General features: G+C 41.0%; 1 protein-coding gene across 2 annotated transcripts; it reads right to left on the reverse strand.

The window, feature by feature from the left end:
* fndc1 (fibronectin type III domain containing 1) lies at positions 1-25,707 on the reverse strand. 2 transcript variants are annotated; one of them, XM_086061394.1, is made up of 21 exons: positions 25,576-25,707; positions 20,623-20,817; positions 18,958-19,026; positions 16,575-16,823; positions 16,305-16,400; positions 16,095-16,212; positions 15,816-16,003; positions 15,602-15,709; positions 15,196-15,384; positions 12,756-15,113; positions 12,546-12,658; positions 12,325-12,436; positions 11,890-12,222; positions 10,859-11,044; positions 6,631-6,867; positions 5,490-5,598; positions 2,578-2,657; positions 2,384-2,413; positions 1,885-2,046; positions 1,308-1,430; positions 1-564 (listed from the first exon to the last, which is right to left on the reverse strand). In XM_086061394.1, exons 1-21 carry the CDS (start codon positions 25,646-25,648, stop codon positions 449-451), a joined length of 5,244 nt encoding a protein of 1,747 aa, XP_085917520.1. In that variant the 5' UTR covers positions 25,649-25,707; the 3' UTR covers positions 1-448. The 2 variants fall into 2 exon arrangements, with proteins under 2 accessions (XP_085917520.1, XP_085917521.1); XM_086061395.1 differs by lacking the exons at positions 18,958-19,026; positions 20,623-20,817; positions 25,576-25,707 and having other exon boundaries at positions 16,305-16,368; positions 16,575-16,721.
* Between the last annotated feature and the right edge of the window lie 1,413 nt (positions 25,708-27,120).

Here is a 27,120-nt window from a genome sequence, read left to right on the forward strand (position 1 = left end):
AGCAGTTATGCGCTCTTTTATTCTTCATCTGCATACATTTAAAAACATACACGGTGACGTTTGAAAGAATTCGGAATGAGCCGCTGTCTGAAGCTAATAAACGATTATGTCCCATTTTCAAACGGAGTTAATTGAGTTAATTATCATTTGATGAGATAAATAACATTGCTTCGGTGCTTGTTTGACAAGAATTTTACAAAGCGACAACACACATGCTTTTTCTTCCCTCATATACAGACTGCTTTATGTAAAAAAAAAAATTAAAAAAAAATACACAGCATCAATACACTGGCTTGCATAAAAGCATCATGATCATTTCATGTGATTAAAGTGTGGTGTCTTTTAGTTGCGGCAAGCAAAAGTCTCAGTTTTTTTTTTTTTTGCAGTTGGCGGGGGGCTACTGGTAGGTTGCCCTCGGTGACAGTGCCCCCGCCCCTCCACCCGTGCGTTACCACTTCCCAGGGATGGGCACCCCACATTCGTACCAGCCCACGAAGGGATGAGACGTTCGTCTGCCAATCACGCCAAAAGTAACAGGCTCCTGTCGGTAGGCGCGATAATATCCTGCAGAAGAAATGTGGAACTGGTAATACATCCACAATATAATATATTCTCACAAATGTAAATATTTTTAATGACTGACATTAAATAACATAATTGTTTGTAAATTGTTGGTATTTAATATTTACCTGGGATTTTTGGGGGAATGAATGACAATTTCATTATTTGTTTTAGTGGTCAGTACATTATTTGATCATTTATCATTAGTTATTCTTAATTTAGTTTTTGTACAAAAGCAACAAAATATTAATGTTCATACTGTTGCAAACGAGCATGACATTTCTGACAAATTCCTAAAACATTTCAGTGGAAATTTGTGGTGATTCATTAAAAAAAAAAACGTTTAATTAATTTTTTCCAAATTATTTTTTAGATTTTAATTGATATTTAATTTAATTGAACAATAAAAGAATAAGATAATGTATTTCTCGTGTAAATTTCATAACAAAATGTGATACTTTTGAAATTCGCAATAAGATTCAAACATAAGCATATTGTATTCTACTGTATTCTTGTCAATTCACATTGGAGCCAATGCAGTGTCCAAATCTGAAAATGGACAGAATTGTGGGGTGTCGTCAGACACCCCACAATGATATCTGCGTGTGATTTCCAACTAATATCGTTCCCTTTATAAGCAAATAGTAAACATCATCATCATCATCATCATAAAGGAACAAGGTAGATCATTTCGAACGAGTCAAACCAAAACATAAAGCAACGACTCCAAGTGACCTGATGTTTACCTTGAGCTGAAGGCAGAGTAATGGAGAGATACGCGGGCCCAGTCCTGCCGTCCCTGTGGGAGTCCACAAACTGACAATGATCCTCTCCTTGTCCCACGGTGTCTCCTATACTGTAGAAAGGCTCTGCAGGAGATCAACATAGTGTTGATGTTAATCGGACGTATCCCTACTGCAGTTCTTACTCTTCTATGTGTCTTGATTCTCCTGTTTTTGCTTCGAACATTTATGTATCTGTTTTATTTGCCAAGTCAGATCAAGTGTGTGTGTGTGTGTTGTTCCCTTCCTGTCCATCATTTCCCTGGGCTAGAAATAAGACTTCCTGTAAAAAAAATTGGATTAGATTGGAAATGAGATTACTTTTGGGTCTATTGTTTTATTGTTTATACAGAAAATCTTCGCATTGCTTGGGGCTTAGTTCTTACCATGACCACTAACATCTGTAATACATAATAGGCAACAAACGGACTTGTAAGCAGAGCATTTACATTTAGCACAAGCACGTCGGCAATTAAAGTCTGATTGATTTGACGCTAGTACAGTATTTTGTTAATCGGTACATTTGTGCGTTCAGACCTACCTCTCAGATCGTCACCCATGAAAAGCTTGTATCGCAGCGAGTTGCACAAAACCACGCCCACAAACTTCCTGTACCACGTCCGCTTGACGTACTGACTGCCTTTACAGGAGCTGTGGGCCGAATTGTAGCGGAAGGAAAAGGGGATCCAAATGGGCTCACCGCCTGAGACACAAGTTGACAAGAGTAAAGAGATGAAACAAAAATGGAAATGTTTGTTAGCCAAAATGTAACATGCAAGTACTCTCACTACTGGCGTCCCGCAGGGCTGCGTTCTAGAGTTACTGCTATTTAAATCCTTTTTTTAATCCTCAGCAGAATTATCCACTAATTGTCATAATGAAAAAAAAGAACCATTATCTAGTCATCTGATTACATCATTGACATGCAAAAGTGTAAGGTAAAGGGACCACATTATTGTCTTCACATGACAAAAACTAATTTCTGCCTGGACTCCGGGAAGTTTTGATAGGACACGACTGAAAGTACTGTACAGACTTACCAGGCGGTCTTTCGATGAGAAGAGGATCGTCTAAAAGAAACAACATGGAGGACAATGTTAATGTTTTCACCTGATAGATAAACACATCTTGTCGGCTGCGATTGCAAAATAAATTACCCCATTTTGACATTTTCATGCTTGAGAACTAAACTATTCAACGTCTAAGCAGTTTTCACTCTGCGGGAGCTGCTCACCTGATTCTGTGACATAGGTGAGCGTATCGCTGACCGGTCCCAAACCAAACACATTCTTGGCCTGCACTTTGAAGTAGTACCTGAAAGAAAACAACGCACGACTCATGAGGGCTTTCGCGTAACATTCTGTTGCGGGGCTCTGCAAAAGTGAGGCAAATGCTAATGACTCTAGCAGATGACTTTGGTCGGCCTGATTCAGGACACAAAGTCTGTTTCCTATTGGTAGGGATCCGAATTCAAGCGGATATTTGGCTCACTTTAAAGGGAGGGTAAAGGAAATGGGCTGAAGGGGACGAGCGGCGATTAGGCGATAGCAAGGCGGGATAAGAACCAAAGAAACAAGCATGTGGAAAATGTCAAGCATGGATGACGAACACTGAAGGCAAAGACTTTCTTCACTGTGTGTTTTTCAAAATAGAGATGCTCACTTTGCCCCCCGGCTGATGAAGAACTTACTGGAAGTATCACAAATTCAAGGAGGATGTGTTTGTGCAGGAGTCCATTCATGTGTGAGGTCAACCGTGCCAAGTTCGCGGTGCTATCGTTTTTGTAGCCAAAAGTCTGCACCACCAGGCCTGGATCCAATCACCAGAGCCACATAACAACAGTGACCGAAATATACAGTACGGCGTGTATCTATCACTAGAGCGAGAGAGAAATTGAGGAAAGAAAAGCAGATGCAGAGAGTGGTGATGTCATGAAAATCCAAATTGGAGCGGGTGGGGGGAAACGAGGAAATCTGAAGCAGAATATAAAAACAAAGGAAATACTAGAAAATATTACATAGCCACAGTATGTGTCTGAAACATTTGTAAACAAAAAAAAAAGGAGCCTAAGATGAACACCTTGTCATCAATTCACATATAAGAGATGCTACTAAAAGACAGTAGTGGAAAGAAAATACTCCATTATGTGTTGTAATCATGTAAGTTTCAAGTACTTTCACTAATGGTGTCCCTCAGGGCCAAGTAATAGAGCCATTCATGTTAGAATGAATCATTCTGGTAGTTTTATACTGTAATTTTACTTTAATCTCACTTCATTTCATTTTTCCTATTTCTAGGGGTGTGGCTAAAACGGCGCCTCATCCCCACCATAAAAGAACTACTCTGGCTCAATTGTGATGTGCATTTAGCTAGCTAGCGATGCCTACACCACAAATATCTTCCCTTTGAATAGTCTGCTTCGTGTGAGTGCCTCGTTGTCAGCCATGAGTGCATGCAAGTGGCGTAGAGAAATGCAGAAGCCCGTGGAGGGCGGATTTTATTTTATTTTTTTAAAGTCTGATTTGACAGCCAGCTAGTGGAACAGGGCTTCGGGCTGGCGTAGCCGCTTTAGAGTGCCTCGTTCTCAGCCGCGAGTGCGCACATATTATGGAGAGAAGGCTAGAAAAGCGATGGGAAAACACGTCATTCAACTTTTATTTTTCAAATAATTCTTAATAATTCAATGTGATAAAGAGCCATTAAAATGGTGAGGGAAAATAGTGGGAGCCGTAACAAATAAATGACTGTCAAGGTTATTAATGAATTATCCTGCATATTGTGTACAGTGACACGCCATCCATATGACTTAATCTAATGAGCAGAACACCTTGTGGAAACATGTCCGCATCAGAGCGTCTACATATGGTGTGTACGTGCGTGTGCGTGCGTGTGTGTGTGTGTGTGTGTGTGTGTGTCTGGCAAGCAGAAGGAGCCTCAAGCATTGGGAAATGCCAACAGTGTCCCACACCAACGGTCCCATGAGTAACAGTAACCAAGACAGCCGTGCCAGCTTGGATACACGGCGGTTGCTAGGGAGGAGCTATAACAAACTCTTGGAAAAGTTGACACTGAAACACAGCTCCATTGTTTGTGTCCTGCAACAGGTGCTCTGCTCGGCTGGCGGCAGACACTGAAGAGACACCTGTGCATTAGATTAGACAGTAAATTAACCTATTTGCGTTTTTTGTGCTCTTTCTGAAATGAGCGGGAGGAGCTAAGTTTGTCTGGATTGCTACGGAGAGTCTTCACAGCATGTGCAGTTGAATGCGTGGAGGCTTGTTGTTTTTTCTAAATCCAATCATCTGTAGGCCAAGTGTAAAATCATCAGGTCGGTTATTTTGTTTTTGACGGTTTCTTTGTTAGCAGAATTTTCAGGAAGCATTCTGCCACGTAGGGTTCAGAGAGCGACATTTTTTTTTAGTGACACAAATCAAGCAAAGTGCTCATCTAACCTTTTAACCTTGTGCAAATGGATTTAATCAGCAGATGACATGTTTGTGGTGAATATTCAAAACATATTTCTCCACATGCCACCGCATTTACTCCAAATTGAAAAACTTCCTGATCATCCAAACATCTGACTCAGTGTGCTTGGATCAGCATCGAGCTGGCCAAAAAGAAAAAAGAAAAAGGAAAATCAACACATCAGTGCCATAAAAATGAATATACAAACAGATACGGGCATATTTTGCGTATTGTGTTATGGTGGGATCGTGTCCTAACAATCCCACAAACAGAAATAAACACTGATGGCGCCAAGAACCAGCAGGAGAGGCTCAACCGCTTCATAACATTTGCACGCAAGTCATGAGGTTTTGCATTAGACAAGATACAAAACGTTTAAAACAAAAAAACTATTTTTACACATCATGCTAAGGCCCTCCTAAAACTGATCAGTTTTACTACATTATTATCATCTTTATTTTATATTTATTTATATTTTTATGTATTTATTTATTGTAGCATTTAGCCTAAAAGTACGTTCAAATGTGTTTGTGCGTACGTTCGGAAAAATATTGAAATACGTTTTAACGTACTTTTGAGCGCACTCGTCTGTTAAAAATGTGAAACATTATCGGTTCCGGGCTTCCGCGAGTTTCTGATTGTCTTCACTTTCGGAGCGCCACAAACGTGATTATGCGTTACCTGGAGTTGGGTTTGAGATTCTCCACAGCGAGATGAGTCCCACTGGATATCTTAGAGGACCATCGATTGTTGAGCACGTCATCATATGAAGCACTGTGCACCATGTACCCTGTAACATCACACACACAAACAACAACAGTGTATTTATGATCTGTTTAAGGTTTTTTAAGGTTATTTTGAAACCATACGTCGTCCACCATATGGAAAAAAACAACTTTTTGGGGGGGGGTTGGCTGTTCTCTAGCCAATGTCTGTTTTCTTATTCTTGCCACTCATGCAGTCAACACTCAAATCTGGTACGTGACCCCGGGCCTGGGGGTCGTGCACCCTGGAGAAATCCCCCCTTAAAGCTATATTGAAACAACGTATGGCAGCACATCAAAGTGAGTCTGTTGGATTTTGAGACTTTTCTATTTTTACTGGAGCCACATCAACACAGCTGGCTGTTGACAAGGGGAAATGGAAATACTCCACTTCATATTACACCAGTTTTTTTTTTTATACCGTCCTCTGTCATCATCTATGAATGAAACATTCCAAAATAAATTGATTCCTCCCACACCCCACAAAAACCTTCCGAAAAATATCCTAAATGCTGCAGGAGGTTGAGAATTAATATTTTTTATTATCATGCAACCTTTAGTCTTCGGGTCCAACCGTACAAAGTTTTAAAGTAACGCAAATCATTCGCACCAGCAGGAAGGAAACACTTGACGGAAAATACCAAATTCAACCCCCAACTACCAAAATGTGGCACTGGAGACGCTATCTGTTTTACACATCAGAAGACGGCCCGTCCCACAACACAAGAAGGGGCTCGTGTGTGTCTGTCCGCCAAATAAAACACTCGGCATCTCTTTCTGATAGGCCAACACTTTTCACACAGAAGGACCTACTAATCTTACATTGTTATTTTTAGCTTTTGTACGTCAGACTTTTTGTTTCCCCTGAGAAACTGAAGAAACCAAGAAATTGCTAACAGCAAACTGCGACAACGCTTAAAAAGGACAAACTCAAGGGCGTGTGAACAAAGAGCACAAGAGACTATTTTGTATGAAATCGATCATACCGACCAATCGTCTGGAATGTTTGACATATAAAATACCAAGGTCTGTCGGATTTATAATCCAGCATTTCTTACCTGAAACCATATCATCCTTCAGTGGACGGCCCCAGTCCAAGATGATAAACGAATGGCATCCCTCCATGGCAACCACGGTGAGATTATGGGGTTTATTTTTGGGAGGCTGCTTCTCATTGAAGGCGCGACTGTCGTTCTTGATCAGATCTTCGAGGACGTCAACTTGGAGGTACTCCAGGGCCTCCGTCAGGGAGCACGGAGCTCCTGGGTCCTTTTGGATGTAGTTGACGTACGGCGCTATGGAGGCAGAAGAAGAAGAAGAAGAAGAAAAAGGACGAAATTCAGCATGATGCAATTTATACAAAATCCTCAACTGTCTATCATGGGAAATGGGCTCAACTGATTAATATTTCAAAACAAAGATAATGTTTTTTCCTTTTAGGATGACTTTGCAGGAAAAGGGTCCATGTGACCTTGGAAACAGATCCTATTCATTCCTTTTGAAATGAAATTCTGGACTCGGAGTTTCGGAGAAGGCCAGCTGGACCTACAGCTGTGAATTCCAAGTTTAACTGGGATTTGGAGGCAACCACAGGAGCCTGGACTGGCTCCCACCTCTGCAGACGATTGGGCCTCGGCGCAGGCCGAGAGTCTTCCACGTGTCAGCATCTGCATTCCACAGACCGTCAGCTCCCGCTGTATGATGTGTACGGAGGATCACACGACTCGCGGATTGCATATCCAAACATTGTCATCCGTCATCTGGTGTTATTGAGAGCAGATTTATATTGAAACGTGGGCCAATGTTTTGTACACTTGTCAGGGAAAAAAAGGTGCTACATTTGTACTTTTAAAGGTCCAATGTCTGCTCACTGGGGCAGGACCCTGAAGGGTATACACAAGAAATACCAGGATCCTTCCAATTTGGCAAGGGAACACCTCAGGGTACAGTTTAACGCACGATTCATAATCATGGTTTCATGTTAACTTGCAACCTAAACTTAATGCAATAATTAATTAAACAACGTTCAACGAACTACGGGTGACATAAACACACTTAAACGGTAATGATGAATGATCATATGACGGAAAAAAAATCTGGCTTGCATGCCACAATACATCCTGGGAATAAATCAGCGGACGGAAAGTACAAAAGTACACAAACAAGAAACGTTGACAGTTTGTTGAAAGTGCATTAACTTGCCCTTCCAAGGTCTAACTCGAGACCACTACTTTGTAATACTATTCTTTATTTCTTCAAAGTGCATGGCCCCTTTGCCATTTTGGACCATTTATGTACCTTTTCTAACCATCAATAGTACTTATTTTCTATTGTGAACCCCGGAAGGTACATCACAAAAAGTTGGGGAACAAAAATGGGAGATTTTTGCAGGCAACTATACATCAATTCACGTATTGTGTAATATGTTTGAACCGTAGTTTAGGAGTGCACTCAAATGAGTAAACTAGCAAGTGGTGCAAGTCAACAAGTTGACCTGAGGATGTGAAGATGTCCTTGGGTTTTGAGACTTTTGACTATTTATTGAGCTCTCGCTTGAATTCAGCAATGCGCGAGTGAGCCAAAAAAGTTCGAAAATATCTGACAGATAAAATTTGTATGCTTGTTTGTCCGTCACATAGCCGGTGCTATGACTGTGTTTTGGTTTGTGTTATGGGGTCATTGTGTTTTGATGTTGATGTTATCAGTTGCTATGGAAATGCTGCTTATGATGAAGTTGTCAGTTTCTATGCAGTTGCTATGGTCCGGAATTAGTCACTCTTATTTAATCCTATAAGGTCTTTATTCTGTCTGGGGCTCTTGACCGCTTAGAGTTTTCTAATTACAATAACAAAGATTTCAATCATTTTTCACATGAAATTCTTGCCAGAGCAAAGATTTCTCATCACCTTTAAAGACCCTCCCTTTTGAGACTCTGCGCTTGCAATCCAAACATGTCGACATATCTGGCATGTGAGACTCCAACACGGATGAAATATGACGGGGAAACTGCAGCAGCGGAGTTCACATAAAAGCTGTCTCGTCAGGATGATATCGGGCTCATCCAATACAATTCACTCGATTGTAAAGGGGATTTATGCAACCTATAAGAATGACCACTTAAGACTTTGTGATCTATGTTCGTCTGAATGTAGATTCACTTAAAGCATGCAACGCATATCAAGAAAGAATAACGAGAGATAATGTCGGCTTAAGAGAACAAATTTCACTTGTTTTATTAGTTGTGCACTTTTCCTCGGTTCAGTGCCCGTTTTTATCGCTGCACATAATAAGGGAGAATAATAACTTTCAGATGGCGCCATGTGAAGGGAGAGGTGATCACATTGCTGACCAAAATAAACTGCGTCCAAAAAGGAGCAAATGTTGATTTTGGAGCAAACGCGAGCCCATTGTGAGTCTCTGGGATTAGTCTGATAAAAGCAAAGCTGTCTTTGCACGCTGTTATCGACTAATTGCGTTTAGCTCACATTTCGTCACCAATGGTAACTCCAACGACCTTTATATCATTAGACTGAAGAGTTCATAACAACCGTATGGCTGCTGCCTCGTTATGATTCACCACCATTTTGAAGTCAAAAGGAAACTTTCAGCAGTTTTTCAATGAGAGTGCTATTTATATATTTTGGCATACGTTGTTGAGGTGGTGTCGTTTTTCAAGGTTCGCCCCTCAAAGGACCTTAAATTCCCACTGCATCGCTTTCAGCTATTTATATTTATGAAGTATATTGAACTTAATACTTCCAAATTCAAGATTATAGCCTAGGAACAAGACTTAACTGCACTTGTGTTTATTTGGACTGACAGCTTGCCTCTCGCTGAGGTGAAATGCTGTCCAACTTAAACCACTTGTTAAGTGCTGTACAGGGAATGTTTGAGTTAACAATTCAGCATTGTGAATTGTCTAGAAATAAAAAATAAATAAAAAAGCTTAAAAAATAACCACTGATCATATAGACTAGGAGATGAAAAAATGAAGGCAATCAACTAAATTATACATTTACAGAATTGTTGACTGTGGTTCATGTCCTCAAAAATTAGAATATTATTCATTATTAATAATAACATGTTAAATAGCCATTTTATTTCACTCGCGTGTATTAAAATAATAGCCCTAGGTAGTTTTCAGTTTCAAAATATACACAATATACATAAATATGTCCATTTTGTTACATCATTATGAGGATTTGGTTCCTCAAAACAAAAACAGCAACGGCGAGGTGAGAACACAACAGGAAATAACTAAATAATTAGTTCAGATCAGTGTAGTTGTGATTAGGGTCTTTTGTCTTGTTCTGGGTAAAAGCCCAGCTTGGTAGATTACGATGCTTGTGCCAACACAGTTTTCATGTTTTGATTGCTCTAAGAAGCATAAATGCGGCTTATTTTATTTGGATCAACATTCATCTGGCTGGATTTTATTGTGTTTACATGAATCGTTAATGCATGTTTTGATTGAGTTTTGGTCAGTTCGTTAAACTGTTAAGGTTTCCTTTGCCAATTATACGTTACGACATATTCTATGTTTAAAAATTCTACAATAGCTCAATGGATAGACAATATTGCTTCTTCAAGGAGAAATGATTTATCAGGGGTTTTCATGTGTGCCAAGATAATATTTCTGTTTGCAACCAGTTGAGGCAAAAAGGAATTAGAATAAGTGACAAAGCAAGTATGTAAGAACAGTTGGAAAAAAAAAAGAAGCTTTTCCTTGTGACGATTCCATTCGATTGACATTTGAAATGAACCAAGACCGCTCAGATGTTTTTTTTTTTCTTATACCACTTTCAACTTTCAGTATTCGTTATAGTGGCATCATTATTATTCGTCATTATTGTACGTATGTGTTGTACCTCGGTTCATAAATTCATCTATTTACATCGTTGTTCCCTGTGTAACCGATCACTCGTAGCTGAAATTGTGCTCTTCCTATAGATACCACAAGATGGCACTAGATCTCGGAGGGTAGTGATTGATGTTGCCACGATGACTCATGGCAGCAAACTGGTGACTTTGGAATATTATACTGCAGCGTCCAGCGCTACGGTACACCAACAAGGTAAGCCAACAGTAGCGTGTGTTTGTTTGATTTTCTCCCTTTTTAGCGGCGCTTCAAGAACGCAAGAACGACATGGCAATAATTGTTTGAGTCTGCTCGAACGAGAAGCAAGAGGCAGTAGTTAACAATGCTTATTGTATTGGCTTTACGTTGAAAGCCTGGTTGACCACATGCTGCAAATAGTACCGCTTAGCAGTGGTGCACTAAATTACCTGTGAATCTCCTCTTCCCTCTGTCGTCAAACTCTGACAAAGGACCTCGGCCAGATGGTCGGGTGTCAGGAGTTGGTATCTCTGTAGTGGTGGTGGCGATGGTGGTTGTCGGCGGTGTCGTTGTGGTAGCTGGAGGCGGTGTCGTCGTGGTCGCTGGAGGCAAGGTAGTCTGGAGCAAAAAGTCATCTAGCAACAAAAGTGTTTATGAGCATTTGCTAAGACAGGAATGATTTTATACCAGACCCAACAACAGACTGGATCAAGAATCCTTTGTAATGACCACTATGAAGTATGTCAAACACAATGGAGTCATTAGCGGGAAGCTGTATGAGATCATTCTAAACAGACCCCATTTTCTTAAATCAAAACAAGCGTTATTCATGTGTAATGGTTTTTCTGCCCACATTTTCAGAGTGTGTGTGTGTGTGTGTGTGTGCGTGCGTGCGTGCGTGCGTGCGTGCGTGCGTGCGTGTGTGTGTGTGTGTGTGTGTGTGTGTGTGTGAATGAGGGACTAGTCAACAAACACATTTGAAAATTAAAAGTTATAGGGTTTCTTTCGACAGCTCTTAGCTCGTTCATTGCTTCTTGTCATGCAGTACCAGGAAATGTTGCCATTGGCGTCATTGTCAACATAAGTACAACAGTCTTCAAATTGTGCAGTGGCACTGTGGTCCGTAATGTGCAAAACCGAACAGCAAGAACGAATAGAAGGGAGGGGAAATATCAAATGCCGCCCATGTGCAACATAGTTCTTTCGACAGCCAAACACCTGCAGTGAGAGTTTGATTGCCAAAGGCTCACATCGGCCAAAACAACTTGTGTTTGGCTCAGTTCAACTATGCATATCCAAAAACCTAACCCGAGACAAAATTCATCAAATACAGGAAAAGAGAACCAATATCAAGAGCTCACGACAGCAAAGATAAAGGGGCTGTGAGCAAACAGAAAATCATGCTACAACGAGATCTACATCATAATCACATGCCAAATGTAACCTTAGATCGAACACGTAGAGTGTTTCAAAGACTCACCTTCTGAGTAACAGCTTAATATTCCATCCGAGTCAAACATTGGATCCCCATATTCATCTATTTTGGAGAAGGTCCCTGGTGGACATGTAGGGTAGGGTTCTTCAGTGGTGGACTGCTCCGTAGTCCATTCTGTGGTGGTGGGTTGTAGGGTAGTGGTTGGAGCTCTGGTGGTGGTAGTAGTTGTGGTCCTGAGGTGAGGCAAGTCCAAGCCAAGCAGCGGTTTCCCTCCGACCATGAGGATCTTCTCTTTGGGGTTGACCACTGGGCTACTATCCCGGCCATGACCAAACAAAGCCATGCCTTCCTGGTTCAGCAAGGGGCTTCCTAGATGGTCTGGTGATTAAGTTGGAAGTAAAGGAGTTATTATTAACTGAACCTGATGATTGTCTTCTAAAACTAATGCTAAAGCAAATTCTGCAACTGAGTGTATGTTACCGAAAATGGTGCGTCCATCCTCGCCAAGCACTACTCTCTTTGGTTGGCCCTGGGAATCTTGGAGGACTTTTCCATCCTGGTTCATAAGAATCCCCAACTCCAAATCTACCAACTTAATCAACCGAAATGTAAATGGTGGAGTCTCAACAGCAGTTGTACAAGTGACTACCAACACTTCATAACGTTAAATCGTTAAGATCATCTCATGTCACTGAATTTACCCATTTGTTTCCGTCTGGTCCAGTAATAAGCCTTTGACCAACAGCCTTGCTCACTCCATGAGTGTCTGAGGATTCTTTATCCTTTGCTGTCAGATTTGGTCGTCCATTTTGACCTAAAAAATTACAAAACGTTTACAGTCATTGTCTTATTCAAGATATTACCATTGTGACGTATCATACTGTTTCATGCATTTTACCATTTGACTTTACCATTTCCATTGGCGGATATAAGAGTTCCTCCATTGGGTGTTTTGCCTCTGAGGATAGGATAGCGACTTCTGCCCCCCTGGCCTCGAAAGCTGTCTCGAGATGAAGATGGTGACAATGATATAGACTGGATTCTACCTTCTGTGAGTCCCCCAGTCCTTGTTGGAGTAGAGATTCTGCTCGCATTGCGATCTGATGTGAACACTGGTCTGAGATTCACCGATGAAGAGTGGGCAGATGATGAGGTGGAATCAGATGTTGAAGAACCCAGTCGAGAGTTGTGTGTTAGTTGTGATCTGGTGGGAACTCTGGATCCACCAAACAGTCTAGTTGCAAGATGAGGAGAGCGTATCCTGCTATTTATGCCAATATTAGGACGGCGGTAAAATGGAGGGACCCCGGACGATGAGGTGGTCCTTGAAGGGGTGTCTCTTGCAGCTACACTCTCATTGTCCTCTGTGTTTCTGTGTTGTTCCGTTATAGCTGGATTACTTTGGTCCACTGCTGGTTCTGCAACATTTGTATCAATCCCACTGTTTTCTCTGTCACTCTTATTAGGGTAGTCCTTCTTGTCATAATTGTTATTGTCATTGTCATTTGATTTCACATGTACAGAATGACGAGAGTCAGAGTTTGAAGACGATGAAGGAGCTGGTGCAGTTGGATGTCTTGAGTTACTATATTCTGCATTTCTGTCAGTCAATGAGGGTTTATAAGAACCCACCCCCATCTCGTCATTTTTTAGTGAGTCACTAGAGGAAGTAGCAGTTGGACCTTCACTAGTCTCTTGTATTGAGGACACTCCTGCAGAACCTGTGGCCACTGAGTCCCTGTTGGGTATACCTCGCATAATAGGTCTGTCTACCCCCGTTGAGGATGACGCTCTGCTCCAAGGAGACCTGCCACCCTGTCTGGAAAATGAGAGTCGTGTTCCTGAACCTGACCTGCTTGGGGACTTAAATCTTTCCAGAAGGGAAGGACTAATTCGGGGACGAGAATAAGTTGTTTTATCAGAAACACTCTCCTCCTTTTCATTTTTGTCTTCTGTGGGATATTCTTTGTAGCTTGAAGTAGGTTCTTCAACTTTGGTTGCCTCTGTGTTTTTTAAAGTGTTTTGGTGTAGTGTTCCCCCATTTGTTGTGGCACGTTCTGGTGATGTATTTGACTTTTCTGAGTTATGTAAAGAGCTTTGTGATCCTCTGTGCAAAGTAGATATTGGTTCTGAAGCTACAGCACTATTTGAGGTGGAGGAAGATGTGATTTGCAATTTCTCAGAGGTAGATGGTTCAGATATTGTTTTGCCATTGATCCTTCCCTCTGAAGTGGACCCAACTGTTGCCTCATTGAAGGTATTTGTTGTTTGCTGTTTGATAGACTGGTCTGGTAAGGTGGACTGCGATGTGGCCTGATTCTGTGTCCTGCTTGGCAAACGTGACTGTGAAGGTCTGTAACCATTGAGCGTTCTGGTTGAATTTCCCCTAAAAGGAATTCCTAGGTTTCTTCTGCCATAACCATTTCTTGCACCAAAGCCAGATCCATTGGTCCGGCCAGATGATGCAGATCCCCTGCTCACAGCTGTGCGTTCTGTCTGAGGCTCTGGATTGTTATCTTTTGTAACCTGAATGGTAGGTTTGTTAGATGCTATACTGGGTTGATAGGAAATGTCTTTGCTCTGGAGGTGTGAAGAGGCTGTATCCTTTCTTTTGTCCTCTGATTGCGTATTACGCTGTGCAGTGGTAGACGGTGAAGAGGACGATTTTGGAGGAAATGGCAATGATAATGATGAAGAGGAAGAAGTCTTGATGCCCCCTTTTTGATGGGGCCTGAGCTTCATGGGTTTTCTTGGCTGTGGATAAACAGATGTGGGTTTAGTTGGGGAAAGTGTAAACACTTTTAGGCTAGGCGTCTCCGGAGTTGGGGGCTCATCCACTTCACTATAAATATCATCCTCAGATTCAGGGGAAACATCATTATATGGTTCTTTTGGCTCAAGTTCAGACTCCATGGTTGTTGCATCTTCTGGGGAGGAGGTTGTTGGTACTCTCTCATCATCATCTTCATCATCATCTTCATCCTCATCATCCTTATCCTCTGTAGGTGAGGTTCTGCCTTTATTTACGCCATTCCTGACTGAGCCTCTTACTGAGGATAAGATGCTGTGATAAGAGCGTGTCTGAGAAAGTGGCCGCACCCGTCTACTGGCAGGTGCAGAATTGCGTGGCTGAGTGGGTCTGGTCGGTTCTTCTGGTGCCTCCGTTGATTGAAGCTCTGATTTGTCATTGCTAGTATCATGTTTGGAAGGACTGTAGCTAGTCCTCTGGGTGTCCTTGGTTCTTGAGAATGATGAAACAGCACTGCTGGCTGGTAGCAGGAAGAACATATTCTTAAATTCATCGTGTCAACAATTTTCACACACATACTGTACACACTAACTCATTCTTACATCCTGGCATGACAACACTGTAGGCCTTGCTTAGTGGTCCCTGCCCCCTCCTGTTGGTGGCTTTGATCTTGAAGATGTACCGATCTCCAGGTGTTAGACCTTCTATAGTAGCTGAGGTTGTGCTTCCTCGGTATGTCACACTTTTCATTCCAAATGGCTTCAGGGCAGGAGCATAAGACATGATGTACTCTGTGTAGAGATGGAGCATAAACAACTGTTGTGAAGACAGGTACAGGAACTCTGCATCAAAAGATCTTTAGCACTACAGGAGTTGTGGTATCATGCAAGATTCCCACTCCTGACACCTGGGGCGAATTCCCGGGCAGGGCATTAGTGTTAGCCAAATACAAACGTATACATTATCTGAAATGTTGTATGTTCTGTTAATGACATATTCATCTCATACCTCGTATCCTCCCATTGGTTTCTTCAGGCGGATCCCAAGTGGCTGTCACAGCAGTCCCTTTCCCTCGTAGCGGTTTGACTTCAAAGTTCTCCGGTGGCCCAGATGGTGCTTGGGGCAACAACAGACATACAAAAAAAAGGGTTGCTTGAAGCACTGCAAACCAGAAAATGGACTAACATTCTTAAAAATCAGCCTCCAGCATGCATGCTCCTACCTGACTCAGGTGTTCTCTGAAAGACAGATACACTCCATTTGCCATCATTTTCTCCTTGAGAGATTCTGACGGCAAATTCATACATGCTATCAGCAGTCAGGGTGTCTACCATCAGTCTCCTCTGGGTGCTCTCTTTGTACTCCCAGCGTGCCGACTCACCCTTCTCCCTGTACCTTACTGTGTAAGATCTTTGATGAGACAAACAGGGAGCTTTAGTTCTAATAGGTTCATTATCTGGACGTGTTTATTGAAAGATTTGTGGTATTTTCTTCGTCTTACCTGAATTCATTAGACTCAATCTTCCGCATTTCCACAGCGGGATCGACCCAGGAGATGAGGACTGATTTTGGAGACATGACTCTGACACTGATGTCCTTAGCCTCATACTCGGGTGGCTCTGGTTAGGATAATACAAAAATACATATTTACATCCTTTGCAATGAGTTTATAACCAATTACGCGAGCGCTTCCAAAACAACCGCAACGTACCTGGTGTGGTCAATTTGGTTGCCGCATGGTTAGCAGGAGCTCTCTGGCCCTGGGCTTTCTGTGCCTGCAGTGACACCACATGAACGGACTCAGATGCTATGAATAGAGAGGGATACCAGGCACGACCAGGGTTTACACTAATGACACTAAAAATTGAACAAACAAAATGTACTCATTGTACTCCTGTCACTGTATTCTACATGTAGTTAAATCCCTCAGTTAACCCTAACCTAAGACTTTGTCTGCTATGTAATGGTTGGGATGCCTTACTTAATTTTTGCGTGTTACGGTTCCTCTGATCAGACTGAGGCTTGTGGTGTTGGTGTCTCTTCTCCAGTGAAGTTGTCCTTGTGAAGAAGCCCCTCTCAGGCGGCCGGGGACCAGTGGAGGACTGAGGGCCCCTCCTCCTGTATGTCCTGGAGCTAGAAGCACTCGGGCGGTGAGCTGTTCTGTTCACCCTAGCAGCACGCTTCAGAGTGGTCTGATTTCTGGCCGCAGGATATGTTGACCTGACTGGACCTGTGACAGAACAAATGTATAGTTATAGGGACCCGTTTACTTTACATTCGGATTGTAATCTGGGCCGTCATATGCTCAGGTCCTAGAACTACTTAAAGGACAACCATTTCCATCAAACCATCCACTCATTTTGCATTTTGAGTTCAGTACAGGTCTTTGTGGATCACAGGCCTTAAACTCAATTTACCTGGGGGCCGTTGTGGGTACAGTAAGTGTATTCCAACAAAAAAGGGTTTCTCCCAAAAAGTGTTCCTCCCAAAAAGTACGACTCTAATCTTCTCAATCTTTATTAATAACGGTTTAAAAAATTAATGTTTTTTTCTTAACTGGAACAGTTTTGCAGAAGATATTGTAGGTTTTTCTTGCCTACTTGTGTTGTCAGAGACCTGGCAGCATGCTGAGCTACATTTGGCCTAAGGGAGTAAGCAGTTGAGACCCTCAAAATGGGTTGAAGATGGTTATCAGGAAGTTTGACTTGTCCGCTTTTTCGTCCTTGAAGGCTCAAAGGAGGTGGGGGGGGGCAGTTCTATAAAAAATAAAAAAATCCTTGTCTGCTTTTCTATTCACTTGCTTGAACTTGGTTTTGAGTTTACATAGGCGATAAAGGTCAATGAGCACTATTTGAAGCACCGGAGGGGTAATTTGAAAAACGGCTGTGTGTGTCTTGAAGTTCGGTAACCTTCTTGTCCTCTTGCTTATCTCCCTTGTGTTTTGGATACTCCTCAGTATGTCTAGTTGTAATGATGTCTGCAACTTTGATGTCAAGTAGAAGGCCCCGAAATGTCGTCCCACTGGCCTCCTGGTCCATCGTGATGACTGGCTAATAAGCCGATTTCTCGTGTCTGATCTGATCTGATCTATGAATTAGCGAAGTCCACCTTAATGGTCCTGCGCCATCGTTATAGACTCTAGTACATTTTAGGTTCATCCAGAAATTTCACCTAAAATCTGAATATCCCAACCTTTGTCTGTGAACGAACTAACAACTGGCTTTTGTGTGTCTGGCTCCACCCTTTGTGGCTCCACCACTGAGTCTGCTCCCCCCCAGGAAAAGATGCCAAATCCATTTTTTAAATACCTTTTTTAGTGCCTTTTCACAAGTGCAGTTTGTCTGTTCGTCCTTTTCCATGCATTTTCCTCTGGTTGTAACTGAGCTGGATAATATATTCATTCGTCCAAACCTCAGTCGCTTCTCAAATTCCTACTTCAATTGAATCATAAATAACCCCATTTGGTCTTGATCAGACAAAAGTTTTTGTAAATTTTTACAAACCACCTCCCACCCAAGTCTTCTTGAGAAACAGTCCGAGCGCATAGTTTGGCACAGGTCGCCCACCACTAAACCAGTGATTCCACATTGCTCTGTCTGTTGTTTCCAGAAGAGTTTGACAAGCGGAGCCAAGCGTCGACATGGAAAGTGGATCAAAGAAGACAGCGTTTTTATTATTTGGTGGGTTCTTGAAAGGGAAATGGTTACAGTGGTGAAGGCGACACAGAAGCAGAAAAATGAGCTGTCTGAAGGTGAAGGCAGGCAAGGAGGGTGAAAGTTGGGGCGAGTAAGGGAGGGAGGGAGGGAGGTGTGATAATGGATGAGGAAAGACATGCAGATAGATGGTGGTGTGCCTGGGGACACAGTAGGGAAGTGATTTGACGCCCCACCCCTTCAGACAGGAGTTTTCTGGTGATAAGTGTGTGACGATTTCTCTTGCTGCACCCTTGATTGAAGACACGTGAAGAAGATAATGTTCTGGCTTAGTAGCTTACCCCAATGATAGAGATTTTTGGTACTCCCTTGTTGTCATACTGTAAATCATCCGGCAACACTTATTACATTACATTAGGAAAACCACATGTCACTGCACCATCAAAATGTTTTTTGTTTTTTTTTAGACCAATTAAGTGAAATTGGATAATTTCCCATGACACATCTGATAATCTATCAACATTGACTAGGAATCACTGATCAAAATTTGAGCTGTATCAAAAATTTGGCCTTTACAACAATAATATTGCTAGTGTTGATTGACACTGTCAGAAACGTATCAATTTAACACTAATTTGGCAACTTGCTAAGTTGCCCCCCCCCAAAGTGATTGTAAAACTTTTGACATTATAGCTAGTTGGCAGGTGTTACCTGTTGATGTGTTGCTGACAGGTGCGCTGCTCAGCACAGCAAAGCCATCAAGCTTTACCCATTCAGGATCTAAAAATAAAAAATATATACATGTAAAATAATGTTTCCTATTAATAATGGTTTCCTATTCACAAATCAACCTACTTACATTTTTTTCTGTAGTACCTATAAACTCGTTGTTGAAATTCGTGTTTTTTAGCGATGCTTCTATATTGCGCTAAAATGCCACAAGATGGCGCCAGATGCCTGAAAGTAATCATTGGCGTCAAGGAAGTACATGCATTCTGAACTACTATCCATTGTGCGATTAAAGTGATTAAATTGATTGATTTGACACCACAACTTTTTGTGAGTCACTCGGTTAACTTTCCCTTAACATCTCAGAATTCATCACAACTTTCCCTCTAAAAAGTGTTTTCTTTTCCCCAAATCTCTTCCACTCCACCTCTGCTACTGCTGGCTTGCTCCTAATACGTCAAAACAAGTCTGCCTTTGATGCTTCCAACAGTAGCTGGCCAGACACATTTATGAAGCAAAGGCAAGCGGTGTGCGTTATTTACGACGCCACCGAGGAAATAACACACAATCTGCAAGGACACTTTTCAGGGGTGGGGGTGGCGGTGGGGGGGGGGGGGGGGGGGGAGACAACTGCAGACATATGGCTACAGAATTTTACGGATGTCAAGGCTAGTAAAATGCACACTGGATATAAGCACACAGGGTCACGCAGAAAATATTTTATATAAAAAAATAAAAGTCATAAAAGTTTGGGAGTAAAGTTGTAATACTATGTGGGGGAAAATTTTCATTTTACGAGAATAAAGATGGAGCATAAGAATAAAATCGTCATTTTTGTACAAGGCAAAGTCTGGAGAATATTACAAGACTAAACAAATGCTTTATACTGGTAATGTTACCACTTTTCCTCATGATATGACAAAGTAACTGTAATTTTTCTCATAGCTTGACAAAAAAAATTCTCTAAACAATATTTTATACTGTAATATTACAACTGAAGCATATTCGATATCACTTTTTTTTCAGACTGATACCAGCAATTTCGTACTTTTGATATATAACGCTGTATTGAACACAATGACAAAAAAACTGTGAACAAAGACTTTTTTTTTCTGACACAGATGATGGATGAGTCACCGATGTGTCAAACTGTCAAGGAGGACTTACTCAATGTCAGATTTATTTATTTTTTGCCTTACGTATCGGTGGCTGGTATCAGCAGACTCCACGAGTATCATTACAACTTTTTTTCACCATATTCCTTTATTGGAGTAATATTACAAGTTTACGCACATATTCTTTTTTTTGTTTGTTTACTTTCTGCTTTCATTATTTTCAGTCATTTTAATGCAAGTGACCTCAGCTAGCATGATATGGCTTGGCTCTTTCCACCGTGGAATTATGGGTATAAAAAAAAAAAAGCAAGAAAATGGAATAATGACAAAAGCAGGCCTCACTAAGCAATCCCTAGTCGTAAAGTAACCGGTCTTATTTTTACAAAGCTGGGAATGATTTGGTTAATATCCTCTTCTTGAACCCCACAAAAAAGTACCAAGATTGTATCATAGCAAATTCCCTATGGAAAATAATCTGCAAAAATATGCAACGTTTTAAGACGGGCGGAATCAAAGGTTGATTCTGTCTTACCGACATCCTCCACTAAGGGAGAGCGGCTCTCCTTGCCCACTCTGGTGTAGCGATGAGTCCTCAATGGCCTGTTGGAGCCGCTCACAAAGCGCTCCACCGGCCTTCCATCCAGATGGATTGAAGGCTCCCAGCTCTCCCTCTGGCTCTTAACCACTGACGTCGCTTTCCCATTATGTGTCCGCGAGGGCTTCTCCGCTGGAATACAAAATCACAGCAAACAGTTGACAGTAAAGCCGGTTTATTGTGCGGCATACGTTTCAGACCAATCTGCGCGCTGAATGATTTTCGAAAAAAAGATTGATATAAATCACAAAGATGAGCTGTGTGCATGTTTACAAGGAGATGTGATCCCCCCCGAGGTCGACGCGGGCATGTAAAGGCTCCGAAAAAAAAAAACACTGTGGTGAGCCTTTTACAAGAGCGCCTCTCACCTGTCTGCAAAAATCCCAAGCGCTGACCCGCTGCACAACCCCGACAACTGTACACTTGACCCCAATAACCGACCGTAAATTCCCATTACAAGCTCGGCCCACCCGTGATGTGAGCAACAAAAGGTTACAGTTTTACTCTGCACATCTGTAAATGTATTTTCCGTCGGTTACCTTATATGGACATTTGGCAAAAAAATAATTTAAAAAATAATTTAAAAAATGCCGATACCGTCACAATTCCCGTCCGATGATATTTTTTCTGCCATTGAGCTTTCTCTGTGAACGTCCTTGATGTCATAACATGCCAGAGGCGCTAGAATTCCTCACCGCACCTGTCAGTCTTCCCCTCACACCTGACCTCGAATGAACGCGCTCAACTTTGGCGGCGGCCTCCATCTCAGGCACTCGATGAGGAAGATGAATGTTTGCCCTCCGGCTCTCCGCATTAACATCGGCACATCAATCGGCACATCAATCGGCACATCAATCGGCACAAACGCTGCCATTTCAGTAAAGTCAAGTCACAGCCCAGGCTGTTTTATCATAGGGGAGCCCGCCTGCAAACATCACAGGGACATTATTAGCAAGGACGATTGGAGGGAAAAATACGATCATCCGATGAAAATAAAGATACTATATTGCATAAAGTTATTTTAGAAGAAGAGCATTCTATTTCACTACACTTTAGTGCATTGCCAGCACGTCGCATTTAAAGGGAATGGAATGAGCCGCTTCCATTGGCCATGATTCAAGTCGGCTGTGGCCACTCCCACAGCGGCACAGACACTGTTATGCCGCCCTGAGTTTATCAGCAAAATTACCAACATCGCGTCTAATGCTGCATGGTCGGAAGTCGGATATATCCGAGTTGTTTTTTTCCCAGTTCCGACTTAAAAGCGTTCGAGGCGAAAGTAAACAACCAAAATGGCGGATAGCGATAAGTTGTTTTTATTTTGGTCCTCAAAACTCAGTTTGACCTCCAGCAAACTTGCCTTCTCAGAATGTTTGCTTCATTTATTGTTTTTAACCTTATTTCATACAGTTCAGTAGTTCACCGTATAATTTCATGAGATAGCGGCACACTGTCACGTACTTTGTGTCACGTGGAGTTATGTTGAATATTTATGAATGAAGAAAGCTAGCGAGGTTTATACTCGAGTAAATTGTGTTTTACCATTCACGGTCTGTGTTTCCAAAGGGGTCGCCATTGTAGAGCGACGTCACTTGTAGTCCGTCAGTGAAGTCGGCGTCCCCCCCCCCCCGACTTCGCAAGTGGAATTTCCGAGTTCAAGGGGGCGTGGCCGTACACACTTCCGGGTTTGAACTCGGAAAAGTTTGACTTTCGACCATCCTCGAATGCAGCATGTGCCGGATTTGCACAGGATTCATGAAAATATTTATAAAAATAATAATTAAAATAATAGATAAATAAATACAAATAAATAAATAAATATAAAATATTTATTTATTTCATATTTATATCAATAAAGTTTTGTAGGAATACGTAAAGTCAGAATTACAAGTCTTAAAAAAAAAATCCCATGTTATTGAAGTTAAATATACACAATTATGGATTTGTAGTCAAAAATCAAAGAATGAAGTTGCAATTTTGAAAATAGAGCCCTAAATGTTTTGTCAATAAAGTTAGATTTTTACAAGAACACGTTAAATTGGAATTACTAGGCCTGAAAAAAAATCTCATGGTTTTGAAGTTAAATATACAGAATTATTTGTATACATGAAGAAGTAAATCGAGCTTCAAAGAATGAAACTGCTATGTTGCAATAAAGTCGTAACATTACATCATAGTCTAATTTTAGAAGAATGAAGTCAAAAATAGTTAGTAGCTACAAAAATGACGTCATAGAATTCCGACAAAGTTGAAATGTTAAAGAATGTCAATAAAGTTAAATGTTACAGGAATAAAGTTGAGTAAAGAATGAAGTCTAATCATTTGTATTTCTAATTAAGATTAAAATCCTAATTCAAAGAATGAAGTTAAAATTTGAGTTGAAAAAACTTAAAATATGATTACAGAGTTATAGAATTACATGACATGATATTACAATTACGTTTTATAATTTTATAACAAATAACAAAGTCGGAATTTTACATTACATTTGTTCTGTCACTGAACGAAGACGAAATATGATGAGAATAGTCGTAACGCAATACTTTGAGAACAGGCTTGCTGCTTTTAGCGTCGTGACCTGTTTATTAATATTGATACTGATACTGAACATTTTCACTTAAAACTTCACCTCTTCTGATTCAACCCTGATTAATTGCGCGAAAATAGTTCTCGGCCTTGGAGAAACATCGATGACATCACTGTCGTGGTGACAGCTGAGCATGTTTGTGGCTTGTCGAAAGTATGGCATGACATCACGGCGAGACGTGTCCCTGCCGGCAATTTGGGGCAGCCAGTCAACTCGCAGGTGCTTGCAAATCACTCAACACCACCGCCCATTGTGCTCAAAAGACATTTTCTCCACCTTGAACACTCTCCACACAACATTCACATTTTCTCCGGCAAAACGATGAAAAAAAAAACGTTAAAATTCCTCATTCGGGGCAAGTCTCCCGAGAAAGCTCCTGCACAATTCCGGCATGTGAAGTGGGGCAGGGAAATTAAATTCCACTGGCTTGCAAGGACATGATCGCCCCCCCCCCCACACTCTCCTCCGTCTCACTTACTCTCCCACTTTCCGCAAGGAGGTGCACTGACATTATCCAAATACACTAACTTCTCTGTTCTCCCGTTGCCGAGGTGTCCGCATACGCCCGCCGGCCCACTTTTTCATGAAACCACTTGATAAATATGACGCTGACAAGCCGATGACATGCGAATAGAGCGAGTAAATGAGCAACGTTCACATCTCCACCTAACAACTACTGTAAAAATGGCCGAGGGGGGGAAGCTCGCAGAGGTCGGCAGCTGACCCGCGATTACATTAAGGAGCTCCCCCGAGTGACTCGACAGTAAGTAAAAATGAAATGAAGACAAAGCTTGCCGAGGAGTGAAGAGGAATGTCAACTTGGAAAAAAATGTTCCCTTGGTCACATTTCCAAGTCTGCTGCTTTGGAGATTTCGTTTCTCAACGAAAAGATCATTTCAAGGATTTTTTTTTTTGCAGTGGATCATAACAGTGCAGTCAAATTCCAGGAAAGTGGAAGTTGGAAATTTAGGGGAATACTGTAAATCATAAATTGGCAACATTTCTGGTTTGCCTCTTTGGTACAAAAAGTCAATCTTGTGACTTGTAACATAAATAGAGAAGTTTGATACCACTCTTTTCAGACCGATACTAGTATGAGTATTCAACTCTTGAGTAGGCACAAATATATATATAAAGACCAATATATCCCAATATAGCATTTTTCCTTAAAACTGCATGAAATTAATGGCAATTTTCTATTCGTCTAATTAGTTGTTTTTGATCGGAAAAAACAGCCACATGACTGGTATCGGCCGCCGTTGCGAGTATCAATACCTTGAGCTCAGGTATCGGCCCAATAGCAATACATAGCTTCGGTACTCACCCATACCTAAACACAAACTTTGGTATTGCTGTATAGTATACCCCCCCCCCCCCCCAAACTTTTACATATTTTATGTATTCTGCTTATTACAAGACAAAAAATGCTCCCTTTCATCCATACAACAAAAAATTACCATTAACTCATTCACTGCCATTGACGGCTATAGACGTCAAAAATTCATTTGAACTATTTCTATTAGTTTAGCTTTTTTTTTCTCACTTTTGTTAACAAGAGTATGAGAACCAAGAATTTTTTTTATTGTGTATTTAGAACAGATATAAAATGTGTGATTAATCGTGAGTTAACTAGTGAAGTCAATTAATTACAATTAAAAATGTTAACCGCCTGTCGCCACCCCCCCCCCCCAATTTTTAATAATGTTTTTTTTAAATGAATTTATAGCAGTAAATGAGTTAATGTAATTTCCAAACTTAATAACAAAGCCATATGAACAATTGAACAACAATAACAAACCAATGAACCACAATGACAAGAATAAATTCACAACTACAGCAGGAACTCTTATAAGGCAATTAAAAAAATATATCTTCTTGGCAATTTTCATCACTCTATATAGATAACAATAACTCAAGTGTGTCCACTATGAGGCAAAAACTGCACCAAAGAACACTATATTGCATAGAAAATCATCATTCCTATCAATTGATTTTTAAGCAAACAAATATCTCACATTAAAAAAAAGTAGGTGTGTGAAAATGAGCTGTAACCAACATTCAACACCAATATCAAATGTAAACATTCAAAATTGCGTGCACTTATGTTTTTTCAAGGAAACTCCTACAAAATTCCCAAACCACATTTCAAAGTAATCCACTCAGCATCACGGCGCAACCACACCTTTCCTTCCCCACGATTCTCCACGCATTCGTCGCCGTTGAAGCAAAAAAGTGCTCACACTTGAAACGGAACCGTGTCGTCTGTGCGGCTGATCGTGACGAGAGAAGCGTTTTTTTTTTACCTGTCCATCCGCGCGCAGGTGTGCAGAAAACCACAAAGAAGGCCAGGAGCGTGCTCCTCGCGCACGGAGTCATGGTGCGTGTGGCGCTGCACAGCTGCAGCAGAGGCGCACCAGCCCCAGTGCCGAGGGGGCTGGGACTCCGCGACCCTCCTCCTCCTCCTCCTCCCCACCGCTGGGAGTCTCCTTCTCACTCGCCAAAGTCTACAAGTCTTCGCACTGGGAAAGTAAATAAATAGATCACACGCTTGTTAAAGAGAGACACTTTAGAGGTGTTTGGCGCCACTTGATAGTGATTTGTTCCATTTTATGGAGGCCGCACTGGCACCCTTGGTGTAGGATCAAACTGGATTGGGAGCCAAATTACGTTTTGTGTCCACTAGATGGCGAGCTAAGCCACATTTTACAGTCAACCAAATGAATGCTTTTCTACTTTTTAAAAGTTTTGTATGATTGCGTTTTCCACACCATTGCACAAAAACAATTAAGTATTATATTTTTTTATTTAAAAAAATTAACTGTTTAAAATTTAAAATACATTTAACATGTTTAACAACATGATAATATTCAAATAGATATAAAAAAAAAACTGTCATTCAGTGGAATAAAAAAAATTGTAAATTAAATGATGAATTTAGTCAGTTTTATTCTAAGTGAATTAGTATAAATAATTAGATTTTATAGTAACAGGACATTATTACCCTAGTAAATATTTTTTCCCAAATATTATTAAAATTATATATGAATAGCAATTCTACACATAATTTTTATTAAAATAATCGGGTTTTTTTTAACTAAAATTAAATGATATGATATGATATGATGACTTGGCATACTAGCACCCTCACAAAATAATGGCCCATGTCATTTTCCGCCCCCCCCCCCCCAGGAAACATGAAAAACTGAACCACATATTGATGATATTAAATGTATTAATAATTTAATTTCAGGGGTGGAATTGAATGATCTGTTTAACTCAATTCAAGCAGAGATAGCCAACATTGAGGAGATATTAAATTAAAAAAAATAAACAAACAAATAAATAAATAGTCAAAATGGGCTAGACTTAAGCCATTATTTTAACAGGATGAAGCTTTTTTACACACAAATAATAACTTCCTTTTTTTTTTAATGACCTCATTTACAAATGACCTGGCCCAAAGGTTAATTGTACTTGTGTAACTAATGTTGTGACATCCACGTCAGCATCAGTCAATTAATTATCCGCTTGAATTATACCTCACATTTAATCCTCTGGATTGTACAGGTTCGAAATAACAATCACTCCATCTGTGTGGTAGACGCTTGAGTCGCTGTGCTTGAACTCTAGACAAACACCCCCCTCTGCTGGTCTGACTCTGAACTTAATCATCAACTGTTCATAAAGCTTACTGAAAAGTGTTAATGGTGTTACAAAGCATGTTTGCAGTACAGTCTTCAAGAAATATCTTGAACTAATAAAAAATAAATCGTATAATGTCGTGGAACTATAGTGTGAGTTGAGTTCAATATGAGACGACGGACATTTTATTTCTTCTATGGAGTTGA

Source organism: Leptonotus elevatus, chromosome 18, assembly GCF_054856555.1.
Source record: "Leptonotus elevatus isolate MCC_2025b chromosome 18, RoL_Lele_1.0, whole genome shotgun sequence".
In the NCBI taxonomy this organism is placed as follows: Eukaryota; Metazoa; Chordata; class Actinopteri; order Syngnathiformes; family Syngnathidae; genus Leptonotus; species Leptonotus elevatus.